General features: G+C 34.9%; 1 protein-coding gene across 1 annotated transcript; it reads left to right on the top strand.

Moving 5' to 3' along the window:
- Window positions 1–451: 451 nt before the first annotated feature.
- On the top strand, window positions 452–9,814 carry zswim2 (zinc finger, SWIM-type containing 2). Its single transcript, XM_052130940.1, has 10 exons — window positions 452–714; window positions 1,320–1,396; window positions 1,472–1,512; window positions 1,692–1,917; window positions 2,700–2,838; window positions 3,948–4,060; window positions 4,174–4,258; window positions 4,459–4,538; window positions 4,693–4,864; window positions 8,428–9,814. Exons 1-10 carry the CDS (start codon window positions 565–567, stop codon window positions 9,082–9,084), a joined length of 1,740 nt encoding a protein of 579 aa, XP_051986900.1. The 5' UTR covers window positions 452–564; the 3' UTR covers window positions 9,085–9,814.
- The last annotated feature ends 108 nt before the right edge of the window (window positions 9,815–9,922 follow it).

Raw genomic sequence — 9,922 nt, 5'->3', positions numbered from 1 at the left:
AAGCGATGTTATCACACTAGAATCATGTTAAAATGCATAGTGTTAATATTTTGTGGTTATACTATACTAAAATATGGAGTATTATAATGTTTATGGATTGGCCTCATTCACTTCCATTGTTAGTGCCTCACTGAAACCTATAAATGGATGGTCCCCAGGTCACTAAAAACTGGAAGAATGCGTTAAACGGTTAAACAGCATATTAGTCTTTAAAAATGTATTTGTTACAGAGGAACTGGTTGGGAACACTAAATAAGCTCTATTGTTCCTATATGGAAAAAAGGTTTAAATAGTGTTTTTGGAGATGACCACAGAGACTAATATCGCCATCTTGCGGCGGTATGCAGACGTGACTATTTATTGGGCGTGGCTTGTTGCTATAGATACAGTGTAGCAACATCTGATTCAGGCTCACTCTGACAGAAAGTTTTCGAATGCTGATATTGTTTAAGAGCCATGAACGTTTAATGGATGTAATTGAGTAAATGTATTCATTTCTAGAGAGGTAAATTAACAATGGAACTAGCCTGACAACATTCGCCAAGAATCTGTATTGAATTCATAATGTTCCGGAAAACAGTTTGGAGGAAAACAGGGAGTGATGTTGTAAATTTACATCAAGATCGAGCGCTGAATACCACCATTTTCATTCTCAAAGAGTTTGGACCGATTGGATTTCTCCTAAAAGAGGATGGGGAGTCCAAAAATTACAAAGTAAGCTTACATGTTTTTTTAAAGGATCTCATTACTGTGTACAAGTTACATTTATGAAGTTTTATTTCAACCCATTGCAATGTTAGACTTGTTGAAAATGTTAAATAATTGAAATAATTTTTAATTATTGCACTAGTGTCATTTTCACATGTTATATGTCCTCTTTGAAATAACGTTTCTGTTGTATCTATGTTTTCCTTTATTTTGTGATGTATCATGTGGTCATTAAAATGTCACTATATTTATGTTCACAGAAATTAAATCCTCTCAAAGTTTACCATATTTTAGCTAGAATTCATTCATTTACAGGTCGTGTATTGGCTCATTTTATCCACTAAATGTCTGTCTACGCTGTCATTGTTCACCCTGACCAGACCTACCCAACAGGATGCTTATCTGATTATTTTTTTTAAACACTGAGCTTGACCTGTATGACTTATAAAATCTTTAACATGTCCCTTTAATGATGAAACATAAAGATATCTATAAAAGTACATTTCTTTTTTCAAAAGTTTTAAAACTGAAAGGCACTACATTGTAGGAATGACCCATTAATGTAACTAATGCAGTTGAAATAATGTTTAATTTAATATTTCATATTCAAGGTCTGTTTGGGAGATCCACATTCGTGCACCTGTCCTACCTTTCAGAAAGAGAAGGATCTCTGCGTACACATTTGCTGGTAAGTACACACTTTGGGTTGAACAGTTTGCAGTTTTGATGCTTGATATCTTATTGTCTTACTTTTTCATTTTAGGGTTTTAATACGTAAATTTCGACTTCCAAGAGATCATGAATGTAAGCGGTCTAATATAATTTTTCTCTCTCTTATATTTTACTAGAAATATACTTTTAACTACAATCCCTTTCTTTTAGATGATGCAACAGATGTATATAATGTCATACTTGATATGTGAACTGTTCTTAAATTGAGTACATTTAAGGAAGTGTCCTTCTGGTGATTTGTTCTGTTTTAGACTGTTTTCAGTATGGTCTTGTGGAGAGACAGATCTTAGAGCTGTTACAAGGGCTTCATGTCAACAAAACTGTGCCTCCTAATGACAGGGGCAGCTTGGGCTCATCATACCCTGAGGCAATTGAAGAAGACGGAAGTGTCAGACAGAAAGTCATTGAGAAAGATGATATATGTCCAATCTGTCAAGAAGAACTTTTGCTAAAAAAGTTGCCTGTGACCTTTTGCAAGTATGTGAATTTGCTTTTGCAGGAAATTAAATGGAAATCTAAATGGAAAGTTAATTTACAGAAACAGTTGAGCTATTTGTAATTAAAAAGTAAGCACAACCAAGGTTCGGTGAGTACATTCAAGATATGGATATCATATATCATGAGGAGCTAAAATTAGACCCTAAATATTGTTCCACTTAAAAGGTTTGTTCACCCAAAAATTTAAATTATCTCAATGTTTACTCACTCTTATGCCATCCCAGATGTGACTTTTTACTTCTGCAGAATGCAAACAAAGATTTATATAAAAATATCTCAGCTCTGTAGGTACATACAATGCAACTGAATGGTGACCAAAATGTTTGAAGCTCCAAAAGGACATAAAAGCTGCATAAAATTAATCCATATGACTCCAGTGGTTAAATCCATGTCTCCAGAAGCTATATGATAGGTATGGATGAGAAACAGATCAATATGTTTTTTACTATAAATTCTCCTCCCTGCCCAATAGGTAGCTGCACAAAGAATGTGAATCATCAAAAACAAAAGAAGAAGAAAGTGAAAGTGGAGATTGATAGTAAAAATTGGCTTATATTTCTTCTGAGATATTCTTCAGAAACTCTTAGTTTCATGTTCAGCAGAAGAAAGAAAGTCATACACATCTGGGATGGCATGAGGGTGAGTAATTATTGATGAGAGAGTTAAAATTTTTTGGTGAACTGTCCCTTTAAACCCAACGAGCTAATAGTAAAACTCACTGACATTGACCTTTACATAGTAATTACGTAACATTCTTTTAGGTTCAGCTGTGGAAACAGTATCCACATTTCCTGTATGAAGGTGTGGGCTGATCACCAGACAAAGAAAGACTTGCATACCATGCTGAAGTGTCCACTCTGTAGGGAGGACTTTAGCACTTTTAAGGAACTATTTGAACAGGTAAAGTCACTTGTCAAAATTTGTCTGATCTTTTACCTATAATTCAGAAGGTTTAACTGTTTCAAAGATGAATTTTCCATACCTCATATCCATTGTTAAAGGAATAGTTCACCCACAAATTTAAATTCTGTCATCCTCATGTTGTTCCAAACCCATATATTTTATAGAACAAAAAGGGAGATATTAGGCAGAATGTTAGTCTCAGTCACTATTCACTTTCACTGTTTGGAAAAAAGATGCAATTAAAGTGAATGGTGGCTGAGGCTATCAGTTCCTAACAATCTGCCTAACATCATCTTTTGGGGTGTAACAATCCATGCAACTCATTTGAATTTTACATGAGAATTTGCTATTTTAAAGTACCATGGAGAAGTTCAAACATGTGAAACATCTTGACAACAGCAACATTCTGAACAGCACTAACGAGGGAAAGAGAAACACCTGCTCAGCTCCAGCATCAGTTATAAGACTTCACACATCTACACATCAACATCTTTACTAACATTTATCCCAGTTAACTGTAACAGAATTTTTCATTACAACTGTGGAAGTTGTAGCCAAGAAAACCACAGATAGTTAGAAACAAGTCATGGGTATGTAAGTATTTTAAATTGGACTAAACTGAAAAATTAGCTGTCATCAAACGAGTGATGGTCACTTGTGTGTGACTTTATATTTTATATTAAATTATATTTGTGTATATATTATTTATCTGTAGTAACATATTTGTGTATACAGGGTGCTGAATAAAACCATCAAATTATTTTTGTTGGTTGCATTTAAGGGCAAAAAATAAATTTAATTGATTGTGTAAAATAGGCACATCATATCGGAATATCGATCACAGGCCCCTGAATCGAATCATATCACGACAGATTTTTAAGAATCTGCAAATATCAGATCGCAGGCCAAGAGAATCGATTCAAGATCGTATCGTGATGAAACGTCCAATTTACTCCCATAATCTCCTTTTGTTTTTCACAGAAAAAAAAGAAAGTCATGCAGGTTTGGAACAACATGACAGTAAATAAAAGTGAGACTTTTCAATTTTGCACAACTATCCCTTAAAAGCATTAAACAACTTGGTTTTCATGTATTATCTTTGGCAGGTGAAAAATGCCAGTGATGTGTGTACCAGCTGTGAAAAGGAGCGTTTCGACAAACACCTTGGAGTTGTGTGTAACAATTGCAGGTTCTGTCCTATTGTTGGGAAATGTTTCAAGTAGGCAACCATCAAATAACACAGACAAATCAATGATGACAATTCATTCTGATGCTGACTTAAAATGCTAGATTTTGTTTCAGTTACAAATGCCTTATGTCTGATGTTCACAGGTGCACAGAGTGCAGTTTTTTCCACCTGTGTGAGGAATGCTTTAAAAGGACCTTCCATCCACAGCATTGCTTCATTGTTCAAATGGTGAGTATGGGTGTTTACACTGAAGGAGATGTTAGGTATGTCACTTTCATTGTATGGGGAAAAAGATACAATTAAAATGAGTGGCTAAGGCTAACATTCTGATTTAAATTTTTGAGTGAACTATTATGTGAACTTTAATGTATTATGCGATTATTGATAATGTCCCAAAAGCTTCTTCTATTACATTCATATTTGCACAGAAAAGGGGTCAGCCATGGCAGACAGTTCCTCGCACAATGGAGGAAACACAGAAGATGACACAACACGTCATGGGTAGTAGGTTAGTCTGCCACTACCATGTACAGCACAGATTATTAGCAACTTGATTCTTGAAATTTTAATTCCTAATCCAATTTCTATTTATAAGCATATTGGAACAATTTGAGGAAGGCTTTTAGGCATTTATCCTGTCACTTTGCCCTGTTTATGTCCAGCAGCATGTCTGGTGGGATATGTGATATAGTCCCAAGCCATGTAATAAAGAGTTTGCCAGTGATGAAGGTTCGAAAAGAGTCCAGACTGCTTTATCCAGGTGTTCAGTGCAGAATCTGCCTTTCAAGCTTTAAATTGGACCAGAATGTCAGAACCCTACCCTGCAAACACAAGGTAACACATCCCATATGCAGAATGCTCAACATGCAGTCATATAAACTGTGGTATAATGGCCAGGATGCACACTACCTGAAACATCAAAGGATGGGATGGGTCACTCATTTATGGTAGCAATCGCATTGCTGAATTTTCATAAAAAAAATTAAATTCTCTCACCATTTACTCACCCTCATGTCATCCCAGATGTGTATAACTTTCTTTCTTCTGCTAAACACACTGATTCTTGAGATAAGGTACAAAACATGTTTAAAATCTAGAGTTTTTATTTTTTAATACTAAATTAATTTGAAATGGAGATATTTGTAGACAAAGGTCTCAGCTAATGAACGATGTAAGTGAACAGATCTTTATAAAAAACCTTTTTTTTCCTGAAAATTGACATTTATTCACTTCATAACTTGCATCTTACTGTCATTTGTATCAACTCCGTCAGACACACCAAAAAGCATGCTATTTTAATATGATTCATTCAACAAGTGTAAAGTCTTTAATAATCTAATAATATTGTTAAGTGATCAAATACATACATATTTTTTCTGTTTTCATATCATTCACAAAATTCTGACAGTTGACAAAATTGAATATTTTTCCATCTTAACCATGTGTTGTACACCTGAGCCATTTTTTCCCCCTCAGTTGAAGATGCCTCTTTAAACTAAACTAAAATTCCAAAATGTATCCCACAATTTTAACAGAAATTAAAATAATGAGAATGATTGAGTTGACAAGTTGAAGCTGTGACCGCAGAGACTTGTGCATTGTTTAAAATATGGAAAAATATCAAACATACAAGACTACGTGTCCTAATGTTGCATCCACCATGAGCAGGAAGTGGAAAAGGGGTACTCTGAGTTAAAGCTGATCAGGACATTTTCCAATTTATTCAGGATAAAAAAAAAATGACGGAATTGACACAAAGTGAGGACAGGACAGGCAGTTGTTTGATAGGCAAACTTATTTTCCAGACATGGAAAATAAGTTTTCTTAATAAATTGTTTGATATCTTACAGATCCCTACCTTTCATTTGATATTTATATTTATGAATGTGTTGCATTTTTAAACAATTTGTTTAGAAGTTTAACATTGTGACCTCTTGCTGAGGACAAGTTACATGTGCTTCCATGTATAGAGCATGCATTTAAAAAAAGTCTAATGAAATTATTTAAAAATATAAGTACAAAATGCCCTGAGTATACACATTTCCTTTAGATTTAACTTTTCCAGTATTTTTATTTTTATGAATTTCTTGATTTTTTAAATAAAGATGACTTTTGTATGTTGTTTTGTCCCTTATCTCAAGAATCAGTGTTTTAGAAGAATATCTCTGCTCTGTTGGTACATGCAATGTAATTGAATGGTAGCCAGAACTTTGGAGCTCCAAAAAGCACCAGTTGTTTAATCTATGTCTTAAGTGATGTGATAAGTGTAGGTGAGGAACAGCTCAATATTTAAGTCCTTTTTACTATAAATTCTCCTCCCTGCCCAGTAAGTTGCAATATGCACGAAGAATAAGAAATCAACAAAAACAAAAGAAGAATAGGAAAGTTAATATTAAAGTGGAGATTTATAGTAAAAAAAAAAAAAAAAGTACTAAATATTTATCTGTTTCTGAACCTCAATTATCATATCGCTTCTAATGACATGGATTTAACCACAGGAGTCGTATAGATTACTTTTATTCTGCCTTTACATGCTTTTTGGACCTTTAAAGTTCTGGCCACCATTCACTTGCATTGAATGAACCTACAGAGATGAGATATTCTTCTAAAAATCTTTGTTTGTGTTCAGCAGAAGAAAGAAAGTCATATACATCTGGGACGGCATGAGGGTGAGTAAATAAATCAACAATTTCCATTTTTGAGTGAACTTGAAAGCGCTAGTGCATTAACTTGACTAGACTGTGTTTTTTTTTCTGAAGAAGCAAAATTTATTACAGCATTGTTGTAATATTTTATTGCCGATTTGGTATGTTATGATTTTATATGTCGTTGATGGCTGACAGAGTTTACGCGACAATGCACCAGTGCATTAGCTTGACCAGCCTGAATTTTTTTTGTGTGATTTGATCTGAAGAAGCACAATTTGTGACAGCACTGTTGTATTAAAGTATTTTATTGTCGATTTGATGTTATTTTCCCCTTATCATGACCAACAGCTTTGGAGATTTTAATCTTTCACCATTTAAGTAGATAGAAGTTGGACCTGTATGACTATTAAATAGTAAAGTCTTTTTAGCAAGTGTGGCTATTATTGGAACACTCCAATAATATCTGAGCAGCAAATTTTCTATGTAAATAAGCAGCATACAAGTGCAGCTCCTACCTACTTGAATGGGGAAAGAGATAAATCTCCAAAATGGTTGGTCAAGATTATGATCAAAGTACATATTTCAAAACAGCAGTAAAATCTGACAACACTGGTATTATGTGTTAAATTGTGCTTCTTTTTTTAAGATTACACTAAAAAAGAAACATTTTCCTGGCTTATATAGCTAATGTGCATGTGTGTCCTTGAGTTGATTGACAGGCGATGTCCTTATTTAAAGGTGATTGGCTCTTTTACCTTTAAGGAGGGACTTCTTTCCTACATCTGTTGACCGTTGGGCATTCCAATTTCTCCCATTAATTTTTGTAGAAGTGGCCCATCTCTCCCAAATAGTCTCATGAAATAGCTACCTGAAGGTGTTTTGAATATGAGTGACCTGACTTGCTTTAAAGGGACCTTGACACTAACAATTAAATGGGAGAAATGAAGATAGGGGTTTACTTTTGTTTTTATAAATGTCTCTGCATAGACCTGTATGGTAAATTACATTATTACATGGCTTTCTGGTATACTTGATTCTGATTTGTAAATCGTGCCATCCAATATTGCCAGTCATCTTTCAGACTTCTTGTCACTATGCAATCTCTACAAGCAAGCTAAAAAAAAAACATATCTAAACTCTCCATTTATGAATTTATCTGGCAAATTGTCTTGGAGTAAGCTGTATAACGAGAAGTCAGATGGTAATTTTATATGCTACATAAACACCAAAAGAAACCAGAGGTGGATTTGTTTCTTGAGACTACACAATTTCTTTCTTCTCATATAATAACATAATTTCAATGAAAATAACTATTTCCTGTCTGTTTATTTATTTAGTAGGTAGCAGTGTAACAAGCGGGATAAGGTACAGTCAGTACTCTTATTACAAAATAAACCCCTTCAGGGTGATGCAAGACCCCTCTGCGTCAACTGTACATTATCCTTTACATATGGCTCTGTCCTAAATCTTAATGAATTGCCATGCTAGGCAGCTATTAACACATTAAGGGCATCTCAGGTCCCTCATTAACAAGGTTCTGTTTCTGTTGGAATGTTCTCTTATGTAGATCAGCTCATTAGGTTTTGAAACAAATCATTTGTATCTGAGATACTTTTAATGTCACTGACTTTTTTTGACAAGATGAAAAAAGAATCATTTGCATCATTTCATGGTTATAACTAATCTAACACAATGCAAAATATTGCATACATCTAATTCTCCTTCTTTCACTATCTCCTGACATTGTAGTTCCATACGGGGTGCATTGATCCATTACTCCACAAGTCTAACTGCTGCCCACTAGACTGGCATGTCATCTACAATCCTCTAACATGGAATGCCAGAGGTAGCTGGATGCAAAACGGTTTGGCTCCACCAAGTGTTGTTCAGAGCAAGCAGTTTTCAGAGTTCTTTCTCCCAGGTATTGGTTTACAGGTTCATAAGGATAGTGCTTCATCTCAGCTGAGAAAAGTGAGATCTATGCCATCAGTGGAAGATCCCAGTCCCTCCTGTGTGGGACCACTCTCACAGGGCTTTCGGGATCTCTGCATCAATAGTTCCCACATAGAACCACACTCAAGAATTATGAAACGGAGGTCTCTTCATAAGGGCTTGTCTCTGGGAAAGGCCATGCCTACAACAGCTAAGAGGAGAGGATTAATCTCAAGTGGGCCCTCAACATTTCAATTAACTTGTTTGAATGTCCAGTCAGCATTGGCCAGCACAAAGGCGGATAGAAACCAGCAGAGACTCATTAGGGTCATAAATGAGTCAAGCAGCAAAAGCCCAGCTTGTGGCAGGATCAGACCACTAAAGGATGATCCATTAGGACAGAGAGCAAGGCCAGAAGGGGTGGATGTAAAGGATCTTCATCTCTGGATGAGGAACAGCCCTATCAACTTGTGAGAAATCAAGAGTAAAGTGAAGGATATTCTGATCAGTTGTCAGCTTTTTGACATTACCAACATAGTCTCAAAGACTCACGTTACTATATCTACATTTTTTTGCTAAATTGTGTTCGTTGTTCGTATCGTGGCAGTTTCCTGGTGAAATTAACACTAGAGGCGATATAACGTATAACTTTTATTCCCTTTTACACTAATCAAATGGCAGATTATCAGTTAATAAAAGCGCGTTTTTCGCCTTGTTTCTTAGATAATGCTATCTGATGACATCAAAACCTTTTTACTATAGTGTAAGGTGATACATTTGAACATTTGCATGACATAATCATCTTAATAAAAATCAATGGGGACCAACACTTCCAAGCTCCAAAGTGGACATAAAGGTAATCCATAGGATTTAAATGGTTTAATCCATGTCTTCTGAAGCTATACGATCAGTTTAGGGTGAGAAATAGACCAAAATGTAACTCCGTTTTCACTATTAATCTTGACATCTTTACACTGAGCCTGATGCATGCGCAGAGCATTTTATGCACACTCTGCCCATGTACATGCGCTGTACAGTAACACAGGATTACAAGTACAGATGTGATTCTGTAAAGCCTGCCTGAATGACAGATTTTAAAAGTTTAATCCTTAATCCCCAAATAAAAACAAAAAATGTGTCCTTCACTAAATGCAAATAATTTTAAATTTCAGATCAATCCTGAATTCATTAACACATCCTTGAAAAATTGACCATAAGTTACTTTTATATTTGTATAATAGACAACAATATTTAAATAATTTAAGCATTTGTTTACATGTTTATTTATAATGTAAAAAAAAAAATTGATTTT

Source organism: Xyrauchen texanus, chromosome 7 (assembly GCF_025860055.1).
Source record: "Xyrauchen texanus isolate HMW12.3.18 chromosome 7, RBS_HiC_50CHRs, whole genome shotgun sequence".
NCBI classification, from domain to species: Eukaryota; Metazoa; Chordata; class Actinopteri; order Cypriniformes; family Catostomidae; genus Xyrauchen; species Xyrauchen texanus.
This window is presented reverse-complemented; position numbering and strand designations above follow the sequence as displayed.